The sequence below is a fragment of the Tupaia chinensis genome, unplaced genomic scaffold, assembly GCF_000334495.1.
Source record: "Tupaia chinensis unplaced genomic scaffold, TupChi_1.0 Scaffold147003_1, whole genome shotgun sequence".
Classification (NCBI taxonomy): domain Eukaryota; kingdom Metazoa; phylum Chordata; class Mammalia; order Scandentia; family Tupaiidae; genus Tupaia; species Tupaia belangeri.
In genome coordinates, this window is record NW_006206856.1 from 568,558 (window position 1) to 594,496 (window position 25,939).

Genomic DNA, 25,939 nt, shown 5'->3' on the forward strand with positions numbered 1-25,939 from the left:
CCTGCTGAGTAGTACTATAAAACCTGGAAATGATGAGAGACCATCAGGAGGACTCTGAAAGGTGGGAGGAGGAGGAGATCTGGTGGGGGACCCTGAGTTGGAACTGCTAATCCAAGCAACGACTTGGCTGATTCTGTAGGGAATTAATGCTGAGTCAGAAAATCAGTCCTGTCAGGTTACATACTGTATGAATCCCCTGTTGAAATGGCATAGAAATCGAGGACAGACGTGTTTGCCAGGGGTCCCAGTTGGAGGAGGGGACCAGGGAAGGTGGATGTGGCTGTAAAAAGGGCACCAGGGATCCTGGAGGCCACGGAGCTCTTCTGTATCTTGGCTGCTCCACATCCCAGCTGTGAGACAGTACCCTGATTCTGTAAAACGTTACCATTGGCCAGGACAGCTTAGAGGGCACAGAGATGTCTCGTTTTTATAATTGTATGTGAAGGTACTGTCACTTTAAAAAGAAAAAAATGGCGGGACCAGCAGGTGGTATGGTGGTTAAGGCGCTGGAGACTCCCACATGGCTGACCATGGTTCGAGTCCTGGACCTGGTAGCTTGCTTTCTCGCTTGCTCGCTCTCTCGCTCTCTCTCTCTCGTCAAATTAAAATGAATGAATTAATTAAATTAAATAAATATTTTTTAAAAGGCATAATGATTCTTGCCCTTCCTGTGCCAGAGTGATCAGAAGTATCAAAGGGGGCACGAGCCAAGACATACTGTGAGTGTCCTGGTGGTGCACGCGTAGCTGGGAGCCTTACCCAGCCCTGTGTTTATTCCGGTTAATATGTTCAGTGTTTCTTCTCTGCCTGCCCAAAAACTATTCACAGTCACTTCTGTATTTTTTCATCTTTAATAATAAAGTTCATTTATCTTGCAACAAATGTATTTTGAGAGCTTCCTTTGTGCTGATGACCATGATGGGGGAAAAAAATGGGAAAAGATCAACCGAGTGCAGTCCTGGGCCCATGTAAACAGCTGGCCGAAGGATGGATGTGGGTGATATGCTTTTAAAGCTGTGTTTGTTTGCCTTTTTTAAAGAATTACTTTATTTAACTTTATCTATTTATTTATTTTAATTTGGCCGGAGAGGGAAAGTGAGAAAGCAAGCCACCAGGTCCGTGGTTGGCATGTGTGAGTGTAGCACCCTTAATCACCACACTACTTGCCAGCCCCTAAAGCTGTGTTTTTACCATAACAGTTTTAATTCCATATTGTAAGTTAGAGACTCAAACTTCTGGTGTTCAGTTAGCCAGTGAGCTTGGTTTTCAATAATTACAATGCTGCTTTTTTTTTTTTTCACATTTTAATAACAATTCCACATATGTCTCACAATCAGTATTAATTGACTCTTAGTTAATTTTTCTTTCTCGATAATATATGAGTAATGGTATATCTTAGTAACATCTTAAATTCTCATAATAATATCTCAAAATATTTTTTGCAGTTTTAATCTGAATATTTGACTTGTCCTGATATTATTTAATAGAGTTTGGGGGGGAGGTATTTTTTTTCTTTCGAAGGACCGTTTTTGTAAGTCTGGTGGTAAGTTCAGTAACGTTCCATGGTGATGCTATATTATTTGCATAGACCCAACTGTTGATGTCTCATCTCACTTATCTTTTTTTTTACCTTTGTTTTTCAAGTGTCAATATACAGTATCTGGTTTTACGACAAGAATGACTGTCACCGTATAGCAAAACTCATGGCTGAGTGAGTATTTTTATTATTCCAAAAATTAATTATTTAAAGATTCCTTTCTCCACTTCTCTGTGTTATTAAAGTATTGCTGTGTGTGTTCCTCCTTTATTTTCTTACTGCCAAAAATTCGAAATGGGCAAAAATGCTTAAAGAAGTCTAAAATTCTCTGGGACCAGCAGTTGGCGTAATGGCTTTGTCGCTGGACTCCCGTGTAGCCGACCGCGGTTCGAGTCCCGGACCCAGTAGCTTAAACTCACACCAGGTGCGTGTGCACGCGTGCCCAAGATCCCGAGAGGAGAATGGAGGAGAAGGGATTGCAGCGTGGCCATCCCCCCTGGGGGGTGATTTCTCACTCTCTGTCTTTCTGGCGAGCGCACGTGCCCTATAGCAAAAACCTCTCCAAAAAAAAAAAAAAACAAGTCTAAAATTCTCTAAAATCCTACTGTTCCCAGTGTTAGCAGTTTGGTTTGTTTCCTTCCTTATGTGTGTATTAGGTTGACATGTGCGGTCATTTTTCACAAAAACAGGATCAAACTATATCCCGCTTTTGATGTCAACAGCATTTTTCCAGGGCATTAAATTTTTCTCTATAGTATTTATAATGACTGCTTTGTGTCCGCCTTACAGACAGATCGTAATTTAACCAGAGCCTTCCTATTGAACGTGTAGGTTAGGGCTTGCTGAACCACCCAGGGTGTCATCTGTGGGGTGGTCAGAACGGTCGGAACGTGCTTTTCCGTGCAGAGATGCGTCATGACTTTTCCAATGACCTAGTACATCCCATGCACAACCTGACTGCTGTAACCAATGGCTTTGATAGTTTCTGTCCAGATTTCCCCTGTAGTAAATGTCAGGTGACCTGATAGAGAACCCCCACACCCTTGCATGTTGAATTCCTTTGAGCAAACTTGTTTTCAGCTCAGACTGTAGGTCTAGCAGGCCCCTGTCTATGAGTACAGTGTGTTCCAGAGATCTCTGTCAATCAGAATCTTGAAATTTAGAAAATAACTTTCATTCAGTTACTATTCTGAAGATGGCTTGTCCTTTCTTGAACTAGCATGTAGAAGTCACCCCTTATGCGGCCTGTCTGTATTACCGGACTGCCGTCTGGTTTCTAGAAGCCCGACACACTGTGGTCCTGGAGGGGCCAGTGGGACTCCAGAGCTCCTGGGCAGTGTTACGGCAGACATTGTGTTCTGGTGCAAACACCTCCTTATCCATTTTGGCCTGAATCTCTGCAGAAATGTGGACCTTCCCCTCTGTCAAATCAAAATTCCCTTGGCTCAGGAATCAGCAGTTAGGTAATGGCTATGTCGCTGGATTCCCACATAGTCGACCGTGGTTCGTGTCCCGGACCCGGTGGCTTAAAACTCACACCAGGCACATGTGTGTGCGTGCCCAAGATCCCGAGAAGATAATGGAGGAGAAGGGATTGCGGCATGACCATCCCCCCTGGGGGGTGATTTCTCACTTTCTGTCTCTATGTCTCTCTCTCTCTGTCTGGCAAGCGCACGCACCCTATAGCAAAAACCGCTCCAAAAAAAATTCCCTTGGCTCTTCTGCAAGGTTTTTGTCTACATATTTGTTGATTCATAGTTATCCAGAAACCCAGAATATTTGGGACCTCAAGTCAGAATCTCTTTCTTTTAGCTCTCACAGCTATTGAGAGGAAACCACTTTGAGCTTTTCTGTCTGCCAGAGCAAATGGCAAGAGCATTAAGCAAGACTTCCAACAGTAAATGAACCAGACGTGGAAGCTTACCTGAGAAAACTATTGAACCTCAAGTAGGGTGAGGAACTAGAAACAAGAAGTAAAGAGGGAAAAGAACATAGGGGCGCTTTTGCTAGAAATGCCCCCAAAGGACATCTGCTTAAATTTTCAGCTTGTTTGACTAGAAGCAGGGCGGTATTGATGAGTTTAGAAGATGCCCTTCAATCAGGAGTTTTCAGATGCCTGGCCTATGAATGGTTAAAGCAAACAAATTAAATGTGGGGGCCAGCAGGTGCTGGACTCCCACATGGCCAACCATGGTTCACAGTTCAAGTCCTGAACCCAGGGACTTGAAACGTATGCCGGACACACGTGCATCCATGCCCAAAATCCCAGGAGAAAATTGAGGAGAAAGGATTGCAGAATGGCCACCTCCCACCCCTATCCCCCAGGTGATTTATCACTTTCCATTTCTCTGTCTCTCTGGTCAGTACATGTGCCCTATAGCAAAAATCTCTCAAGAAAACTAATTATTTATTTCACTTAATTTTATTTATTTTTAATTCACTATAGAGCACACATGATTGCCAGAAAGAGAGAGGATGAGAGAGCTAGAGAGGAAGCGAGAAGGAAGCCGCCAGATCTGGGACTCAGACCACAGTCAGCCATGTGGGAGTCCAGCACCTTAACTATCATACGACCTGCTGGCCCACAGGGCATTGAAGCTTAAAAAGACTATCCACTTTTGCTATAAATTTGCCCAAATCTTTGTCTGGTTGCTGCATGTTTCAGAATAGCACCTCTGCTAACCGGAAATACTAGAAAATGTATCGTGTTATCTAGGCAGACGTGTCTGTCAGTGCCCTTTCTGTTAAATACAGTGCATCCCATCACTATTTTGGCAGTTGTAATATAATTAAAATTCTCCAAGTAATACAATGTACCTATTCTAACATTTGTTTATAAAAACTGAGAAACCACGTATGAAAGTAAGCAAACTTCTAGACTTCCACTAAATTTGGACATTGTCTCTGGTCAGTGGCAATGTAAAACCCACTGAACTTGGAAGTTGTTGACTTCCTTAAAAGGAAAACCAGCTTGCCAGAAACCGTTTTTAACAATGAAAACTTATTTGGATGTTTGTTCACAATGACTATATAGAATTTGAAGAACTCATGAAATAAACTTCATGCCTGATCTCATAGAAGTCTTGGGGACATGTTTTGGTGTTTAAGCGGAAAGGAGAGAGGCTCGGGTATGATTCGTACTGTGAGTCAGAGAAGACCTTTGAGTCCAAACCTTGAGTCCAAGCCTCCTCGTTTGAAAGTTCTTCCTCCGCATGGATGGTGTGGCTCTCGGCAGTGGTATACTTCACAGTGCGGGCGGCCTGTCCCACAGGCGAACAGTGGTGGCTATTAGGAGTGTTCACTTAGTGGTAGTGCACACGGGGCTCCATGGAGGGACCAGTGTTCAATTCCCAGCCTACCATAAAAAAGCCAGCCTGAAGAAACATATAGGAATTAATAAGATATCCATGTACTCTTCACCCAGCTCTCATTGACATTTTGCTGTGAGGCCAGCAGATGGTGTAATTGTTACGTTGCTGGACTCCCACTTGGCCAACTGTGGTTCAAGCCCCTGACCCAGCAACTTGAAACTCAAACTGGGTGCATGTGTATGCGTGCCCAAAATCCCGAGAGGAGAATAGAGGAGAAGGGACTGCAGTGTGGCCATCCTCCTTGGGGGTGATTTCTCATGTTTCTTCTCACTGTCTCTCTCTTCGAGCACCCTATGGCAAAAACCTAAAAAATTAATAAATACATGAAATCCCACAAATAGTTTTAAAGACTCCTCCAACCCTATCAGTCCTATTTTTAACCCAAGACTTCTTGATTTACAGGTTTTCACGTGAAGCATTAGCTTAAGCCATATCAATCAAAATAAAAGACATTCCCGTGGCCACTCCATGCTCAGACATTCACTTTATTCACAGTAGAGCACGTGTGCACGCCCCCTCCACAGAATCTGGGCACCCTGCAACCCCCCTTCCTTCAGTCCTTCACCCCATCAGATCTGGGCACTTAGCCAGGTGCCCTGCATGATTCAGGCTGACGGGGGGGGGGGGCTGAGCCACAGCTGGCATGTGGGATCTAGCTTTCCCTGAGCAGTGCATGACCACCATGCCATAGAGCTGGCCCAAAACTGGGGGACACCTTTGTTTGCTTTTAGCACCATCAGTAACTTTTGAAAGCTCTCCAAGACCTCTAATTTCTTTTCATTTTAATTTTTAAGTCCATACTTACTATTTTTAAATTTGCTATAGTACACATGAGCTCACCAGAGATAGAGAAAGCAAGCCACCAGGTCCAGGACTCAGACCTTGGTCAGCCATATAGGAATCCAGTGCCTTAACCAGCACACCACCTCTTGGCCCCTAAGAGCTCTGTCTCTCAAGATGCAGATCTTTCTCCTTGCTAGCCCAGGGTCAGTACAACTCTGCACCGTGGGTTGTCCAGCTGTGCAGCCTTCTCATGTCTTGGTGACATTGTCGTTTAAAATTTACTTTACCAGTTTGCTTGCCTGATTTTGGGATACCCTGAGGAAAGGGGTAAAGTTTTCAATATACCTTCTTCCACCAGCTCTATAAAAGGAATTTTATATTTTTGTTCTTCTAAAGGTAAAATATGAAGATGTGTTAAAAAGTTCATGGCAAAATAGAATTATGTCCAAGCTTAAATTCACGCATAGTTTTTTCATAGTACACGTTTGATAAACTTTTTGAAGATCCCTTGTCTAGTGGGCGGCAGTCTTAGAAACAGGTGGTGAAATGGTAAGTCATCTGTCCTGGACAAGGCTCTGTGATGCATATGCAAGAATGGCATTTTGTGGAACTTGTAGTGTTTATCTTTGGAAAATGGACACCGTAAGAGCTTGGGTCAGATTGTTTCTAAAGGGCCTTTCTAAAACCTGCTTCTACTCCTCTAGCGTGGTGGAAGAGGAGACACGGCGATCCCAGCAAGCTGCCCGAGATAAGCAGAGCCCCAGCCAGGCCAATGGCTGCAGCGAGCACAGGCCCATCGACATCCTGGAGATGCTGAGCAGAGCCAAGGACGAGTACGAGCGGGTGAGGCTCTCGGTGCGGAGCTGGAATGCCAGGGGTAGGGGAGGCCACCTCCAAGACCAGAAGAATAAGTAGCTCGGAAAGGAACTCTGTCTTACGGTTTTAAGCCTAAACAATAAGGGGAAGTCTGCTCACCTCAGAGTACGTGTTTTGGTGGAGTAATTTGGGATGCTGTTTCTATTCTTGTCAAATTGCTGTAGGAGAAGCCGAATCCCACATGGCCCATTACAGTTCCTATCCCGGCCCCAGGTGCTTGAAGAAACATGCTGGGTATGAGTGCTTGCATGCACAAAGTCCTGACAGGAGAGAGAGATGGAAAGGGGGTTGTACCTGACCATGCCCCCTTGGGGCGTGCTTTCTCCCTTCCCTCCCACCCCGTCTCTTCGTCCCTCTCCAGCGAGTATACATGCCCTTTTAAGGTCTCGAGGATTCACGTAGGCTTTGAAGAGTGTTCTGATCACTTGCAGCCCATCATACTGAAAGGTCCACTCGTGAACTGTGGCTGGGAGCGGTTACACGACCTTTGTTAAGCATCGGTTGGAATTTTACCCAAATGAGATGCTTTTCTGAAATTTAGTGTTTTCTTTTCTCTTGTTACGTGTTTTGGCTTATAAATAACTGATAGATTTTTCTCCCCAAATTTTAATAGAATGGCAGTTCTGGTACATTAGTTGATCTGTTCAGCATGTGCTATGGGTGATCCACAGTGTGTCATGCAGTGGGTGTTTCCTGATGGTGTCTCCAAACCTTATGGCTGGGGGACTGCCCTGGCTTCTCATGCCACGTCAGCACGGCAACCCCATGCTCCAGTGGAGTGAGACTGAAGCTCTTCTGTCTGCACTCCTGTACCTGTCATTGTCACCATACCCTCTGCTCAACATGGGCTTAAATGCTTTCATTTCGCTTCTGTTTCATCCTTTCCTCACCAAAACGTCAAGGGAAAAAGCAGGAAAGGCACTAAGACCATGTCTCCCAAACAGTTCTGCTATAACGCTGCTTCTGGGTTATTGCTAAATGATGCTTGGAGAAAGGTTCGAGTTGATCAAGTCAGTTAAGGAAATGTTACCGTGCCTCCTCATATCCTCTTGGGGCTTTAAGATCTCAGGACGAAGAGGTCCCGCAGTAAAACAGTAACACAGGTTCCCAGATCAGTTGGACTCCAGGACCATTTTCACAATACTACCCTTGAACACCTCGAGAACCTGGAGGTCAGGGAACAAACTGACAGGAGTGCTCTGGACTGACCATGAAGCAGGCATATTCACCACAAACCGCACCACGCCTCTTCTCTCAGACACCAAAGGAGTTCCTGGGTGGAGACGTGTACACTGGAGCCCATGAGGAGTTCTGGGTTGGACCAAATTCCTCAGAGTCTTCTCATTAGAGAGCCAGGAGAAACTTACAGATTTGTGCAAATTAAATATAAGAAAAAGCAGCCATCCCTATACTAAATTAATTCTTAGGAAACTGGGGATAAATATTAATTATGTTCTGAATTTATTTCACTTCTCTCTTTTTTTAAATTTTTTTTATTATTATTCATGAGTGTGCATGCAAGCATGTGCAAAAGGGAGGGGACCACCCTGGACGTGCTTCTCACACTACAGTCCTCTTCCCACACCCTCCAGCTCGTCGGGGTCTTGAGTGCACACACATCCCCCATGTTTTCAGGTCAGCTCGGGGTCCAAACCCACAGCCAGCCGTGGAGCTTTTGGCACTACAGTGCAGTATGCTGCCAGCTGGGCCCCCAGGCTGGCCCACTTTCTGAATGTAAAAGTTGCCTATACTCCCCAAGCCCCTCTCGTACCTACAGTGAGATCTGGGTTATCTACATTGATACCCTGTTCTGGTTTCAGGGGCCTTTCTGTGTTCAGATAGGCAACTGATAGGTCCACAGCTCTGCCACTCATTCTGAATGATGATTGGATCAACGTGCCACATGGGACAGAAGCCTTAATGCTCCAGGAGGTGGCCTGGCTTACCTTGTGGCAAGTAGCCAAGAGCCTCAGAAGTCAAGAAGGAAATAAGGCATTATTGTTGTACACAAAACTTCAAAGGAACTCCAGGGTCAAATGCGTGATCTAAAACTCTGACATGATTTTAATTATCATGAAGTTAAAGAATATGGTTAACATAGTAATTCCTGTGGATAAAACCCTTCCTCATTGTAGAATAAATAAAATAGTGTCTATGGCTAGGTCGAAAGAAAATTCTTGAGGATTTGATATTTACTTTGTATATGGTCTTTCTACCTTTTGGAAATGGCAACTAGAAATAGGCGGGGCTTCCTTAAATAAGAGTTTAGTCTTGATAGTGGAGGCGCTCCTCCAAGATGGAGCCTCGCCTGCTTCACCTAGAGACTCTGAGCTTCCTTCTGGCCACGCAGAAGGAAGTGTGTCTAGATGAACTTGGCAGGGACAGAGCCAGGGAGAGCACAAGACGTGGATGGAAACTGCTGGCTGTGAGCTCAAAGACCCCAGGCTGAATGGCTCCAGAAACCTGAACAGAAATTTGATGATCTAAGGCCTCACCAGTCAAGAATGCCCACGAGATGATCACGCCCTCTTGGCCCAATCACTGAACTAATCACATGCCTGGGACCCCTGCCTCTAATTTTGCCCTTAAAAACACATGTGGGGAACATCTCCGGGAGCCCGGGCTTTTCAGCCCACTCTCCTTGCTTTGGGATTTGCAATAAAACTGTACTTTTTTTCATAACAAAAGAGAGAGCAAGTTTAGTCTTCTTGTCTGCATTTGCCTGTCATCTCACCAAATGGAGCTGGTGCTGACAGGAACCAGGTATGCCCAGGTTGGTGTTTGCATGGGCTCTCCTCCGCTGCCACGTGGCTCCCGTGGCCCCTGTATTTACTATTGAGTAGAATCTGTGGACACAGCAGATTCAAGGGTAGGGGTACAAGCTAGGCCTCAGTGATGGGATTTAATCCCGATCCTAAATCTCTTGTCTGGGGTGTAATATAATGAATGGAACTTCAGATTTTGCATGGAGTAATTACAGACTATTTGAAAATTAAAACTCTTTTACTAAACATTTTTTTTCCATAAGTCTTATTGTTCCTTGTAACCAGCTTTCCTATTTTTCATATAAAGAAAACTGAAACCATAATCCTTTACAGTTGGCCCATTGTTTTTTTGTTTGTTTTTTGGCCAGAGAGAGGAGAAGAAAGCCCTCCCAACAGGGATCGCTACATGGTCTTGCTGCAATACCTACTGCAATTCTGCATCCCTTCGAGACTTGGGGCGCACACATGTTTTTCAAGCTGCCAAGTTCAGAATCCAAACCATGTAGTTGGTCACATGGGATCTGGGCTCCCTTAGCCACCAGGGTACGGGGCCGCCTCCCACCCATCCCCCAAATATGTTGTGCTGAATGAAACAAACCAGCATGCCACTTATTTTCCACGTGTGCAGCATCTCTGAATGGCCAGAACTGTAATGACAGAGTGGAGCAGGGGCGGGGGTCGTGACTGCACGGGGAGTGTGGGGTGATACAACTGCTCTGTGTGGCGACTACGACGGAGGCACACAGACGGAACTGTACACCTCCAAATGTTACCTGATCCACCATATGTGAACTTTAAAAATGAGATAGAGGGACCGGCAGATGGTGTAATGGTTACGTCTTCATGGCCAACTGCCATTTGAGCCCCAGACCTGGCAGTTTCAAGTTCATACCAAGCACCTGTGTGTGCATGTCCAAAATCCTGAGAGGAGAATGGCCCCAGGCTGAATGGCTCCAGAAACCTGAACAGAAATTTGATGATCTAAGGCCTCACCAGTCAAGAATGCCCACGAGATGATCACGCCCTCTTGGCCCAATCACTGAACTAATCACATGCCTGGGACCCCTGCCTCTAATTTTGCCCTTAAAAACACATGTGGGGAACATCTCCGGGAGCCCGGGCTTTTCAGCCCACTCTCCTTGCTTTGGGATTTGCAATAAAACTGTACTTTTTTTCATAACAAAAGAGAGAGCAAGTTTAGTCTTCTTGTCTGCATTTGCCTGTCATCTCACCAAATGGAGCTGGTGCTGACAGGAACCAGGTATGCCCAGGTTGATGTTTGCATGGGCTCTCCTCCGCTGCCACGTGGCTCCCGTGGCCCCTGTATTTACTATTGAGTAGAATCTGTGGACACAGCAGATTCAAGGGTAGGGGTACAAGCTAGGCCTCAGTGATGGGATTTAATCCCGATCCTAAATCTCTTGTCTGGGGTGTAATATAATGAATGGAACTTCAGATTTTGCATGGAGTAATTACAGACTATTTGAAAATTAAAACTCTTTTACTAAACATTTTTTTTCCATAAGTCTTATTGTTCCTTGTAACCAGCTTTCCTATTTTTCATATAAAGAAAACTGAAACCATAATCCTTTACAGTTGGCCCATTGTTTTTTTGTTTGTTTTTTGGCCAGAGAGAGGAGAAGAAAGCCCTCCCAACAGGGATCGCTACATGGTCTTGCTGCAATACCTACTGCAATTCTGCATCCCTTCGAGACTTGGGGCGCACACATGTTTTTCAAGCTGCCAAGTTCAGAATCCAAACCATGTAGTTGGTCACATGGGATCTGGGCTCCCTTAGCCACCAGGGTACGGGGCCGCCTCCCACCCATCCCCCAAATATGTTGTGCTGAATGAAACAAACCAGCATGCCACTTATTTTCCACGTGTGCAGCATCTCTGAATGGCCAGAACTGTAATGACAGAGTGGAGCAGGGGCGGGGGTCGTGACTGCACGGGGAGTGTGGCGTGATACAACTGCTCTGTGTGGCGACTACGACGGAGGCACACAGACGGAACTGTACACCTCCAAATGTTACCTGATCCACCATATGTGAACTTTAAAAATGAGATAGAGGGACCGGCAGATGGTGTAATGGTTACGTCTTCATGGCCAACTGCCATTTGAGCCCCAGACCTGGCAGTTTCAAGTTCATACCAAGCACCTGTGTGTGCATGTCCAAAATCCTGAGAGGAGAATGGAGAAAGGGATTACTGCGTGACCATCCCCCAGGAGGTGATTTCTCGCTTTCTTTCCCTCTGTCTCTCAGGTGAGTGCACGTGTCCAGTAGCAAAAATTTCTCTTAGAAAAATATTTTTTAAAAAGGTAGAAAGGAATATGTGATAAAATAATACCATTGTCTTTTCCTTAAAATGGTGATGAAAGTAACAATTGTGACTAATACTGTTGTCTAAAATTAGGTATTTGGCTGGAGGAGTTTGCTTTTTATTTTTTTTTTTTTAAATAGCATGTCTGATAATGTCGAATGCTATTTGTTGCGCCAGATAATAGACAGCAAGCTTTTTTTCACATGGTGTACTTCTTCAATGTTTTCCAGAATCAGATGGGCGACTCCAATATCTCCAGTCCTGGCTTACAGCCAAGCACTCAGCTCTCCAATCTGGGAAGCACCGAGACTCTGGAAGAGACTCCCTCCGGGTCACAAGATAAGGTTTGTACAGCTCAAGCCCTGGCATTGTCCGAAGTCACAAAACAGTAACATCCCGTAAGCGTTTCTATGCAGTGCAAGTGTATCTGTCACTTACCTGTCAAGGTCCTTACTCGGGTGACATTAGGACATTTGTCCCCATGGCCCACATAGCTGTGCCTCTTCTGGATTTTGAGAAGCCTCCTACCCAGCTCTTGCCCATGTTGTTCCCTTACCTTTCATGTTTTCTTTTTCTTTCTTTCTTTCTTTTTCTTTCTTCTTTTTTAAACATTTATTTGTTTATCTGTATATTTGTTGTTCTCTGAGATTTTTGGGGCCTCCAGGTCCAAGATTTGAGCCACGATTGGGTATTTGGGAGTCCAGTGCCTCAACCCCCAGGCCCCCTGCCAGCCTCTCCCTTGCCTTTCTTAACTCATCAGTCAGAGTAATCCTGGAAAATGTGAAGTCAGATATGGCATACTACTGCTTGAAACCTTCCAGTGGTGTTCCCTGTCACTCAGATAGCAGCCGGGGTCTAGCCATGGCCCAGAGAGCCCTTCCTGTCTGGCCCCTCTGCCAGACTTCACCTCCTGGTACGCTGCCTTCCTCACTGGGCCATCTCATTGACTCTCTCGCCTTTTCTTCATCATGCCAGACATGCTCCTGCCTCAGGACAGGCCTTGGCACCTGTTCTTTCCTGGGCCTGCAGAACTCGCCTCCCAGACACGGCTTGTTCCCTTTTCCCCTCTGGATCTCAGATGTCCTCTGTGTAGGCTAGACCCTCTCTGACTATTTAAAATAGCAACTCTCCGCCACTCCTATCCTCTGTGCTCAATTTTCTCAATGGAACGTCTAACCAGCTAACATGGTTTATGTTTTTCTTCTTTCTGGCTTCTCTGTCCCACCCACCAGAACAGGCTCTGTGGGAGTAGGCGGGAGTTGTGTATGCCTTGGTCATTGCCGTGCCCTTAGCCATGCCCTTAGCATCAAGCACTGTAAATATTTGTTGGAATAAATTATCTTTATAAATGATGGTCTAATAAATAAACATCAGGTAAAACCCATAATTTTTAATTAACCTTTTTTATTTCCACATGATTGTGGATCTACATGCAGTTGTAAGAAATAGTATGGAACAATCCCAATTACCCATTTCCCCAACAACAAAATTGCCATTGAGGCATTTGTCACAATAGTCCCGTCATTGTGACTGTTCCCTGTGCTTAGTAGCACTGCCATCTAGTGCTGAGGGGCAAATAATGCTGTCAGGCCTTAGTACCAACTTCATTTCAGTTTCATAATTGACTTTTGGGGGGTTTTTTTTGTTTGTTTATTTGCTGTAGGGCACATGCACTCACCAGAGAGAGACAGAGAGGGGGGAAGTGGAAAATCTCCCCCAGCGAGGATGGCCATGCCGCATTGCTGCTTCTCCATTCACCTCCCAGGATTTGGGGCACGCATGCACACACCCATCATGATTTTCCAAGCCATCAGGTCCAGGTCCCACACAGTGGGTCATGTGGGATCCAACACTTTAACCTCCACGCCACCAATTGGCCCCACCATTTACTTTGTAAAATTCCCTAAGAACTGGCAGGTAGCATGGTGGTTAAGTAGCTGGACTCCCACATGGCTGACCATGGTTCACATCCCGGGCCTGGCGGCTTACTTTCTTACTTTCCCTCTTTCACTCTCTCTCTCTGGTCAAAATTAGAGATAAATAATTCTTTAAAAAAAAAAATAAGCCAATTCAAAATGTGCAGACAACTTCCATAGACATGTATAATGCCAAGATCCAAAAGCAAGGGATGGGACTCACTGTGAACCTGACTGCAGTTTCTTGACTTGGACAGAGAAGTCTGTCCCAAGGGAAAATTCGTTGTCTACTTTGACTTACATTGAGTGGGTTGGAAATGTACTCAGGGTGTTTTAAACAAACAGCTCTGTCCTCAGCGACTTCCTGCATGGGGGACTAGCAGGGCGGTTTATAATATCACAGCCTTGGCTTACCATCAGGTGGTTTTGTTGTTTTGCATTATGGGACTATGATATTATAGGAGGAGGGAACCAGCAGTTAGCGTAATGGCTATTTCGCTGGACTCCCACGTAGTCGACCACGGTTCGCGTCCCAGACCTGGTGGCTCAAAACTCACGCCGGGCGTGTGTGCGTGCGTGCCCAAGATCCCGAGAGGAGAATGGAGAAGGGATTGCGGCGTGACCATCCCCCCTGAGGGGTGATTTCTTGCTTTCTGTCTCTGTGTCTCTGTCTGTCTGGCGAGCGCACGTGCCCTATAGCGAAAATCTCTCCAAAAAAAAAGATATTATAGGAGGACTCGATGACATTTTAATAACCCAACATATTACTTGGTATTCTTTAAAAAGCATCCAAATGCCAACATATCATGCTTGCTGTTAAGACGATGTAGTATTTAGGCAATGATAACCTTAGCCAATGTTCTCAGAGGCGGGCTGGTAGCATTTGGGTTAAAGTGGCCGGATCCCACATGGCTAACTGCATCATTAGAATCCCAGACCCAGCAGCTTGTAAGCAAGTGTGTGTAGAGACAAAGCAGATGGTGTAATGGTTACATCACTGGACTCCCCCATGGCCAACCACAGTTCAAGTCCCAGACATGGAGGCTTTGAACTCCTGCCATGTGCATGTGTATGTGCCCAAAATCCCAAGAGGAGAATGGAAGAAAAGGGATTGCAATGTGGTCATCCCCTCGGGGGGGGTGGGGTGATTTCTCACTTTCTGTCTGTCTGTCTGTCTCTCTCTCCAAAGGGTACATGTGCCCTATAGCAAGTCTCTCTTAAAATAAAAAAGAAAAGAAAAAGAATCAGCGTGTGTGCCTAAAATCCCGAAAGAGGGAAGTAGAGGAGAAGGGGATTGTGGTATGACTTTATGAAATGTTTTATTGGGCACCAGACATTGGACTGAGAACTTAATTTTCACAACAGCTCTTGAGATGTGTCATGGTTGTCCCCAGTTTTCAGATAAGGAACTAAATAAACAGAAGTTACGGAGTTTTCCCCGTAACAGTTCATAATTGAACCTAGATTTTTTTTTTTTTAATTTTAGACCCTAAGCTCTATGTTTTTTTGTTTTGTTTTGTTTTAAGAAGTAAAAACTTGGGAACCAGCAGTTGGCGTAATGGCTATGTCGCTGGACTCCCACGTAGTCGACCGCGGTTCGTGTCCCGGACCCGGTGGCTTAAAACTCACGCCGGGCGCGTGTGCGTGCGTGCCCAAGATCCCGAGAGGAGAATGGAGGAGAAGGGATTGCGGTGTGACCATCCCCCCTGGGGGGTGATTTCTCGCTTTCTGTCTCTATGTCTCTCTCTGTCTGTCTGGCGAGCGCACGCGCCCTACAGTGAAAATCTCTCCAAAAAAAAAAAAAGAAGTAAAAACTTAAAATTGTTCTGTGTAGAATCTTTATCATTTTTTTTGCATTCACAGTTTGTAATTAGATGTCGGTACTACCTTACATTTGCAGTGAGATTCTGAACCCAGGTCGTCTCTCAGAGTGCCAGAGCATGTTGTGACAGGGTGGTCTTTCTACAGCGTTGTTTGTGGGGCTTAAGTTTGCCATTTGAGAATTCCTTCACATAAAGGCCTCTTGGCACAATCACTTGCCAAGACATATTATGTTAGCTTTTAATATTACTGGAACTGCCTTTATTGAATCTGTATTCAAGATACAGTGATTTGGTATGACGCTATAATTTTTTAAAACTGGAGACTCCTGCCTCTTCCCTCTGGAGTTACTCTGCACCGAGGGCCTGTCTTCTCCTTAGGCTGCCGGCCACCTCTAGCCCAGCAGAGGGCGCTGCCTGCACACCGGAGAGAAAATACAGCATAGCATGCCCCCAGCCAGCTGTCCCACCCAGAGTGATGTTCTGCTTTGGGGGCCCATTCCTCGAGGTGCAATGTCTCACTTTTTACCAAAACAGTAAAAATAAAGGTAGGATCACTTGCCCCCAGTACAGGCTTTAGTTTGTTCTGTTCCTTATTTCTTTTTAATTTGCCAGAGAACATCCTTTCACTAGAGAAAAAAATGGGAAGGGGGAGAGTGCCTCCCATGGGGAACAGTCGTACCACAGACCTTTCTCCTCTACTCTTCCCCCCTTTGGGGATTTTAAGTACGCATGCCCCATGTGTTTTTCAAGCTACGAGGTCCAGGATTCAGACTGTGCAGTCAGCCCTGTGGGCTCTAGCTCCTTAACCTCCAGGCCACAGACTGGCTCTAGTCCTTATTTTCAGATTCCTTCTGTCCTTACTCTGGAAACTGCCTTAGTTGATGAAGTTTGGTTACACTTGATCGCAGGTGCCTCCCTTCATTGTGTGGTTTGTTCTGTTTTTCAGTCTGCTCCATCTGGACACAAACATCTGACAGTGGAAGAGTTATTTGGAACCTCTTTGCCGAGGGAGCAGCCAGCAGTTGTGGGTCTAGATTCAGAAGAAGTAGAGAAACTGCCAGGAGATGCCTCCCAGAAAGAGCCTGGCTCGTTCCTGCCATTTCCCTTTGAGCGGTCAGGAGGAGCCCCTCAGCCAGAGAGCCTGGGTGTCCATCCTGCTGCCCACCACTCAGTCCAGCCTGAAGTCACTGCCCCGGTGCTCATCACGCCAGCCTCCATCGCCCAGTCCAGTGAAAAGCATGCGCCAAGCTACACAGTGCCATTGAGCCCTGTGCTCAGCCCCACTCTGCCAGCCGAAGCCCCAGCTGCACAGGTTCCCCCCAGCTTACCTCGAAACAGCGCCATGATGCAGGTGAAGGCCACGCCCAGACAGAGGTCACCACTCCTGAACCAGCCAGTCCCTGATCTAAGCCACACCGGCCTCATGGCCAGACATAGCCCCTTCAGGTCCCCACTGAGTGTGACAAACTCGGCCGGCACTTCCCTGCCGAGCATTGATCTCCTCCAGAAACTCAGGTTGACCCCACAGCATGACCAAATACAGACCCAGCCACCTGGGAAAGGTGCGGCAGCTACCAGCTTCCCGCCAGCAGCTGGCCTGCTGGCCACCCCCGAGAGCTTCATCGAGCCTCCTGCCAAGACAGCAGCAACCAGAGCAGCAGCCACAGCCTCCCTGAGCAACATGGTGCTTGCTCCCCTACAGGTAGAGGTGAAGGGTGAGGCGGGCAGGGTGGAGACTGACTGACTGGACAGGGTGAACTGCAGATGCCCTGGACTCAGCAGACGTGGACAGTGGGGCCTGGTTAAAGAGTTGCCTCTTTCGGGACCAGGAGATGGTATAACGGTTATGTCTCTGGACTCCCACATAGTGGACCATGATTCAAGTCCCAGACCCAGTGGATTAAAACTCAAGCCAGGCACATGTGTGTGCATGCCTGAAATCTCAAGAGGAGAACGGAGGAGCAGGGATTGTGGTCATGGCCATTCTCCCTGGGGGGGGATTTCTCATATATTTTCTTTCTCTCTCTGGCAAGCTCACGTGCCCTATAGTGAAAAATCTCTTTTTAAAAAATTAGGAGCTGGCAGAAATGGATGGTGAGCAACCCCAGAATGAACAATGAAACAATTGGCAAATAGGGACTAGCAGATGGCATAATGGTTACATTGCTAGACTCCCACATAGTCGACTGCGGTTTGAGTCCCAGACCAGCAGCTTAAAACTCATGTCAGATATGTGTGCACACATTTCCACAATCCCCAAAAAATGGAGAAAAGGGATTGTGGCATGGCCATCCCTCCAGGCAGTGATTTCTCACTTTCTGTCTCTCTGGCAAACGCATGTGCCCTACAGCAAAAAAATCTCTCTAAATAATAATAATTAGCAAATAACATTATAGCTCAATTCCACTTCCTCACATTATTTCAGCTGGTAAGAGCTGAGAAATCATATTTGTATGTTCTTCTCCAGGTATGCATTTTAGCTTATTTTCTTTTTTCCTGAAGGTTCCAGGAGTCCTCCTCTGACTCAATACCTGAGACCCAATTATTCCAAGCTTAGTTCCATTCCCACCTCACCCTGGGTAACTGCCACTGCCTCCTGCCTGATGGACACCTCTCTGTTCCCAGGACAAAGCCTTTCAAAGACTTTCCAGAGCTCTGGAAACACAATTCTCATTCCTTAACACAATTGATGAAGTCCTCCTCACCCTCCCACCCCCGCAACGCCAGCTCCCTCAGCTTCCTGTCCATGGTCAGATGCCACACAACAGTTCTTCATGCCTTCTCACCTCCAGGCCCTGCACATGCTGATCCCCTTGCCTCACTTATCCCACCTCTAGGAAAGGCTGGCAGACGTCTACCAAGTCTTCGATCTCAGCTGATGCATCACTTTCTCCAGGAAGCTTTATTTACTTGACCTTTCACCTCCTATTCTGGGGTGCTCTTAAGGTTCCTGGCACAGGCACCCACTCAGGTGCCAAGGGAGGTGGGAGGTGTGTCCATCTGTCTCATCGCCCCTCCTTGTAAACCCACTTGGAGTGAATCCTGGGGGCTTTGTCGTAATGACTTAACCCTAATCTCTTCCCAAAGGCCCAGCCTTTCAACTCCATAGTCTGATTAAGTGTTTGCCCTCTTACTCTTACCACAGCCCAGTTTCAACACACACAGTTCGGGAGGACATACAAACCGTAGCACCTCCTCTGTAGACTCAGCAGCAGAATAAGCCTGGGTTGTCCCAGCTCCTGTGAGAGACTCAGGTTCCTGCTTTTTCTTCAGAGACATCTTCAAGGCTCAGGACACACCCCTCTTCTTGGGAACGAAAGGGAGGCTGCCCTGGAGCTCACTGTGGAGTCACTGGCTGCATTGTCACAGCCCCAACAGCCTCTTCCCTTGAGGGTCTGGGAACCAGTCAGTGTCTGAGCCATTTCTTACTGCTAACTTGGAGTGTTCTCCAGTGCCTAGGAAATCCTCATTGAAACTTCCTACTTCTCTCCGTCTTTTCTTTTTCATTGTTTCAGTCTATGCAGCAAAACCAGGATCCTGAAGTATTTACCCAGCCTAAGGTGTTATCCAATGCCATCCCGGTAAGAGCCCCCCCCCTTTTCTTTAAAAAAAAATATTCTCTTCTCTGGTCTGGCCCTGCAACACAGTGGTTAAGGGAACTGGGTCTCACATTACTGGCTATGGTTCATGTCCTGGCTACAGCTGCTTGAAAAACACACGGAGTGGGACCAGCAGTTAGTGTAATGGCTATGTCGCTGAACTCCCATGTAGCCGACCATGGTTTGAGTCCCAGACCTGGTGGCTTAAACTCACGTATTCTCTTCTCTGGTCTGGCCCTGCAACACAGTGGTTAAGGGAACTGGGTCTCACATTACTGGCTATGGTTCATGTCCTGGCTACAGCTGCTTGAAAAACACACGGAGTGGGACCAGCAGTTAGTGTAATGGCTATGTCGCTGAACTCCCATGTAGCCGACCATGGTTTGAGTCCCAGACCTGGTGGCTTAAACTCACGCCAGGTGCGTTTGTGTGCGTGCTCAAGATCCCAAGAGGAGAACGGAGAAGGGATTGTGGCATGGCCAGCCTCCCTGGGGGGTGATTTCTCGTTTTCTATCTCTCTGTCTCTCTCTCTCTCTCTCTCTCTGGTGAGCACACATGCCCTATGGCAAAAATCTCTCCAAAAAAAAAGAAAAACACAGAGTGTGTGGGTGCGCCCAAAGTCCTGACAGGAAGGCAGAATGGAGGAAAAAGGATTGCAGCTTAGCCACATCCCACTGAGGAGTGCTCACGTGCACTTGTCTATCTATTCACCTCTGGCAAGCACACAGGCCCTCCAGCAAATTTCAAAAAAAAAGTTTTTGTCTTTATCCATTATAGAATGCATGCACATGCACAAGATGGGGGGCCCTCCAGAGTGCTCCGGCAGCACCGTTGGCTGCTGGCCAGTGCAGAATGACCGTTGTTCCCCTGCAGGTTGCAGGCTCCCCTCTGGTTACTACAGCGACCACAGCAGTGTCTTCAGTCCTGCTGTCCCCCAGTGTTTTCCAGCAGACAGTTTCAAGGTCCACAGACTTTGAGCGGAAGGCAAAGTCCCCATCTCCTTTAACTGTCAGAACACCAGAAAACCAGAGAAAGCCTTCCATTGTTCTCAGCAAGTCTCAGCTCCAGGACACGTTAATACACCTCATAAAGGTAAGTGAGATGGCAACGTAGTCTCTTTAGTTGTTATTCCTTGGGACCAGCAGTTAGCGTAATGGCTATGTCGCTGAACTCCCATGTAGTCAACTGCGGTTCGAGTCCCGGACCCGGTGGCTTAAAACTCATGCCAGCGCATGTGCGTGCGTGCCCAAGATCCCGGGAGGAGAATGGAGAAGGGATTGCGGCGTGGCCATCCCCCCTGGGGGGCGATTTCTCACTTTCTGTATCTCTGTCTGTCTCTGTCTGTCTGATGAGCACATGCCCTATAGCAAAAACCTCTCCAAAAAAAAAATCTGTTTTTTAAATACCAGCTGGTGGTGTGATGGTTACAGCGCTGAACTCCCACATGGTCGACTGTAGTTTGAGTCCCACACCCAGCAGCTTGAAAATCATGCCAGGCATGTGTTCATGCCCAAAATCCCAGGAAGAGAATAGAGAAAAGGGATTCTGATGTGGCCATCACCCCTGAGAGGGTGATTTCTCACTTTCCCTCTCTGTCTCTCTCTAGTGAGTGCACATGCCTTGTGGCAAAAACCTAAAAGAAAGTTAAGAGCAGCTGGGATAATGCTTTTTTCTGAGCACAACTGGTGGGAAACTATCTTAAGTGAGCTCCCCGATACTGACGTGATGTCTGGGCGGTGGGACTGTCTGAATAAACTAATCACTAGAAACTAGTTCTACAGATTATCCGTGCCATTTTTCCCTGAGCTGCTTTTCAGGCAGTGGAGTGTGATGAGGTAAACATGACACCTCGTGTCCTTGTCTTTACCGTCTCTTCCAGAATGACTCCAGCTTCCTCAGCACACTTCATGAAGTCTACCTGCAGGTTCTGACCAAGAGCAAAGACAACCACAACCTATGACAGAGCAGAATTGATCTGAAGGCAGAGTGTCAGCCTCAGAGATAAGCAGGCTTCCTCGTGGAAACTCCTAAACAGAACATGGGGTTTTGAGAATTCCGAAATTGAGCCTGTGAGAAAAAGACTCGCTCCTTAAGAATGTGTCCCAAGTGGCATTGTCAGTGACGATGGAGGTTTCACTGTGAAGCATCACCAGCAGACCTTTGTTCGAGGGGGGGACCACCGTGTTGTTATGTGGGCGTTTTCATCAGCTGTGAGCAAGTACGTGGAATGAGGAATCTGACTTTCAGCTTGCCTTCACATGTAAGGATTTGGGGAGGAGTGGTCACCAGCCCTGGAGCCAACAGAATTCAGCCCTGTCCGCACCCCGTCCTCAGTCCCCACCCCCAAGAAACTTGGGCATTAGGCTAATAGTCGCGGAACAGAGAAGTCAGCTCTGCAAAGTAGCTTCGAATTTTATGGATCAGAGTTTAAGTTGGTAAATTAGGAATTACTTGTTCAAGTGAAGCGTGTTTTATATGACTGCCCCATTTGGGCCTTAACAGTTCTAAAATTTCTCCATCGTGTTTTGTTTTTAAGTGTCCCCCATCCTGCCATGTCGCAGGCTCCCCGCACAGCGTTACAGTTTGAATAGGGCCCTGGCGGGCTCAGTGTTGTGGAGCGGACACGTCACACCCCTGGTGTCGGTGATGCCCAAATCCTGGCAGAAATCTTTATATATTTTAATTTAAACCCTCCAGTGGTTTTGACGATGTTGAGCTTGTGTGTGAAGCACAGCCTTAATTTCCTTTTCTGTCTGAACAGTTAGGAGTCATTGTTGATTGTTTCCCTTAACACTTTGGCAAAAGGACCAGTGAGCCAACTTGGCAGAGCCGTCCTGGTTCTGCCCTCGGGTGTGCTGGGATCGTTTTAAAGCTATGCAGAAAAGGGAGCTGTTACTCACACTGCCCTTACTTCGTTGTCGAATACGGAGTTAAAAAGTATGAGACTCGGAACTTTTCCAGTGTATTCCCAGGCTGGCAGTACTTTTCCAGCCCCAAGTGTGAAAATATGTAAAGATGCTTTGTTATGCTGCTATTGATCTGCCATGATTTCTATTTATTCTTTTATGGCATGTAATGGTGTTAGTAATATTTTAATGTAGATCTTGATTTATTTCAGCAATAGTAATTTTAAGATATTATTTGAATGAAAGTGTCTTTGTTTCTATGATACAGGTCATTTTGTAGTATTTAACCAATTAAGATGCACTGCTTACTTTTCTGAGCACTATTTAATGATGGGGTAGAAACCCAATTGGCTCAACCAGCTAGCATAAGGATTAGCTGTGAATAATGCTGACAGATGTGACAGTTCCTCGGGAACGATCATATAAGCTTTAATGGGAACTCAATCATAAATCCATAGATTTTTTTTTTTTTCCCTAGCCAAAATTTTAGAAAATTACTTGTGAAATCCATATTTGTTTTAGTTTGGTCTTCGTGTTTTAGCCTAAAGAATACTTTATTTGATTGGCTTTTGTTCATCTAAATATGCTTCCTGGACATTTCTGCTTCTCGATTTAGTGTTTTCTGTTGCTGTCTACCTAGTTATGTATGAACTGTGCAGAATTCAGGGACGCTTGTAAGTTTCCATACTCAAAATTAGGGATAGTTTGTTTTCGAAGATAGTGTATACATTCAGCAACCAAAAATGAATTGCTCGTGCATCACCCAGGAAAGAGAAAGTGACAGTAAGATGCGGAGCGTTGCTGACACCAGGACATGGTGTCCAGGGAGCCCTGCAGTTGTCCTCATGAAATGGGGGTGCACCAGTAGGTTTGACCACACCCAGATGTGGGCTTAGTGGGCATCGGTAGAAAGACGAATCAAAGGATTCTTGTTAGAATGGACATTTCAATTTAAATGATGCTGTTGAGTATGTCTAATATTTTGAGAGTTAAGGAAGAATATCCTAAGGAGAGTCCGTAATCAAGTCTGTAATTTTTATCCCGTAATCCTAGGAATGAATATGATAGACAGTAAAGAGAATCTATGATGAGGCTTCGTGCGAAAGTAAACTTTTAAGTGCCCAAGTCACGGAGACTTGAACAGAGTAAACCTGTTTTGACTCCTAAATTTCTATATTCAAAGCATTTACTTAAAATCAGAAGCCAGAAGATCATGTTCATGATGACCAGTAAGTTCAGGCCAAACGAGTCCCTAGAGAAGCCAGGCCACGCCTGGGTAGTTGCATTTGGATGGTCCTGGCCGCAAGTCACAGTTCAGTTGCCTTATTCCTGTTCAGGCTTCTATCCAGAAGCTCACGCTAGCTTAGGTTGCACGTTTACATTGCTGCAGTGTCTTTACTGGAACCTAGGCTGGATCTGAACTGAAATGGACACAAGATGGAAACGCTTCTTGTTAGGTTTTGCAGAACTCCAGGAGACTTGCATTTAGAACATGGTTCTTCCGTGAACCTGGGGTTAAGCATAGGCTTCACAGAAGCAGCCCAGAGCCTGGAGCAGAGGGTGTGTCTGGGGCATCGGCCATGGGGGGCTGCTCTTCTCTTGTAGTTCACGTGATGTCTGAATGGACTCCCCCACCTCCCAGACCACCTCATTCCTTTAAGGCAGAAGCGCTTCCTCAGTTGTACATCTCTCCTGGGACTGGAGAGGCCTGAGAGCTGGCCTGTTTGACTCCAAACCTGAAGTTTTCCCAAGGCTGTCAAGGTCAGGAGAAGCAGTTCATGCTGTCTCATATGGAACGTCCAGTTTGCCTTCAAAGGCCAAGGAATAGCCATCACGGAGAGGTGCTTGGTTAGGAACCCACGTGAACGTGGTCCTCCTCTGCAGGAGGCGGCATGACTGAGGTGTCTGACCAGATTTTGCATGTCAAGCATCTGCCCTTTTTCTAGCCTATGTTTTCTTGTAGAAATGATAAACCCCATCAACTCCACCATTAGGTAAATATTTGAAACCCTTGCAGCTTTTTTACTCTCCTCCCCCAAAGAATGTAGTTTGGAATCTTCTCGTTTCAGTAGTAGAGGCCGTAACTGCCATTGTATTACTTACTAATAATGCAACATGAAATTGAAGGTGCCTAACTGCTTATAAAACAGGATCACCCATCATACTGTAACTGAAAGGAATGAGGTGCACAGGCACGGAGGGGCTGAGCCTGTGGGAGCGAGGGGAACCGAGGGGTCATGGGCACACGTCCTGCGTCCTTACTGCACGCTGGTTGCAGAGCACGTGTTTCTTTCTTGCTTACCTTTGGTTTTCTTCAACTGTGTTCAAAGTACCTTCTGGAACCTACAGTGCCCTGTGCACTCAGATGTCTGTAATGGTAAAATCTGAGCAAAGTAGAGTAACTCACGCTGGGCCTTGTAAAACTGTACTTAAGAACCTTTCCCTGTGCGGGCCAGGGCTGCAAGGAGCCTGTTTCTCAGCAAACAGCAGGAGAGATGTGTGCAATGTTTCGCTCGGTTTTCTATTTGACATCTTCATTGAAAATGCTAAGATGCAATATCGTTCACTTTGAAGCGGGGAAAATGCAAACTTGTGTTTCCCTTTTATCTGTGTGATTCCTTAAGAAGCGTGTTTTTAAAATATGTGTTCTAAATGGTTTTTTATTCTGTATTCCTGCATCTGCCATGTGGCTCTCGTGACTTTCAGTGTACCAGGTTCTCAGCTCCCTGGCACCAAGGGCCGAGGAGCTCTGGGGTCACAGCGAGATTCGGGTTCCATGGGCGCAATACTGCATCGATAACATTTTTAATGGTATGGATTTTATACCATCTGTGTATGTTTGCAAATATTAAGTTATTACATGTTTTAAAATGAGCATTTTTCATCCTAAATTTTATATGTTTGCAAATATATTTTTTTAATAAAATTTCAAAACCAAGTTTTAGCACCTAACTACATTTGAATTGTGTTTTTATTTAATTCGTAGAAATAGGAACAGCCCCCATCCTGGTGAGAAAGGTTAAGGTATGGGGACAAAACCAACAAAGAGGGCCAGGGGATGGCATGGTGGTTAAAGCTCTTGATTCCATATCGCCAACTCTGCCATCTCCCTTTGGGAGTGATTTCTCACTTTCCCTCTCTGTCCCTTTCTGTCAAGCACACACACCCTATGGGAAAAAATCATTTGAAAAAAAGGAAGGAAAAAAGAAAAGAACTGGCTGTCCATGGCCAGGGAGCCTTGCCTGATCTTCAAGCTCAGCAAGGAATTGTTTGTACAGATCACAGGACAGTGCCCCATGAACACACAACTCCTGCCCTGTGACCTCTTCTGGGCTCGGAACCAAGACAGGCCCATTGCTGCTCAGAGCATCCAGCACTGTGCCCAGCAGATGAATTGCTGAGTGTCAAGGGTTGGTGTTGGCCAGACCACCTGCAACCTGACTGGGTGGGCAGCAGCAGCTCCCGCTGAGCACAGAGCACATGCCTTCTCAATGCCGATCTACTCAACAGCACATCACTAATTCCAGAGGTGGGAGTAGGGAGGACCAGTTAAAGCTGTTGTGTTTAGCGACCAGCAGTTGGTGTAATGGCTATGTCGCTGGGCTCCCGTGTAGTCGACTGCAGTTCGAGTCCCAGACCCGATGGCTTAAACTCAGCCAGGCACGTGTGCGTGCGTGCTCTAGATCCAGAGGGGATTGTAGCATGGCCATCCTCCCTGGAGGGTGATTTTCTCACTTTCTGTCTGTCTGTTTCTCTGGTGAGTGCATGCTCCCTATAGCAAAAACTTCTCAAAAAAAGCTGTTGTTTTTGGGGGCAAACGAACCTGGACTTGGGACTTGACATACCTCCCAGAATCCTCCAGCCAACGTTAGCAGGGAGATGCCCTTTGAAGCTTCATGTTTCCTGGAAGCTACTGTGACTCAGAGAGGTCAAGCACAAGGAGGAGGTCCCTTCATCCCACACTGTCACCCTGCCCATCGAGCTATTCAACAGCTTGCCCAGGAGAAAATCCTTGTAATCTCCCCACAAAGCAAAACA

The 25,939-nt window shown here is 46.3% G+C and overlaps 1 protein-coding gene across 4 annotated transcripts in view; it reads left to right on the forward strand.

Annotated features, from left to right (window-relative positions):
- The window catches only part of DCP1A (decapping mRNA 1A), a 53,849-nt gene extending 28,996 nt beyond the window's left edge, over positions 1-24,853 (forward strand). Inside the window, exons 4-10 of one of the 4 annotated variants that reach the window (XM_014584483.2) lie at positions 1,645-1,711; positions 6,396-6,546; positions 11,888-12,001; positions 16,343-17,098; positions 18,912-18,977; positions 19,773-20,087; positions 20,875-24,853. In XM_014584483.2, coding sequence (XP_014439969.1) covers positions 1,645-1,711; positions 6,396-6,546; positions 11,888-12,001; positions 16,343-17,098; positions 18,912-18,977; positions 19,773-20,087; positions 20,875-20,955 — 1,550 coding nt within the window. In that variant the 3' untranslated portion in view covers positions 20,956-24,853. The remainder of the gene's footprint in view (positions 1-1,644; positions 1,712-6,395; positions 6,547-11,887; positions 12,002-16,342; positions 17,099-18,911; positions 18,978-19,772; positions 20,088-20,874) is intronic. The other 3 variants (XM_014584485.2, XM_014584484.2, XM_006169294.3) reach the window with 3 other exon arrangements.
- The last annotated feature ends 1,086 nt before the right edge of the window (positions 24,854-25,939 follow it).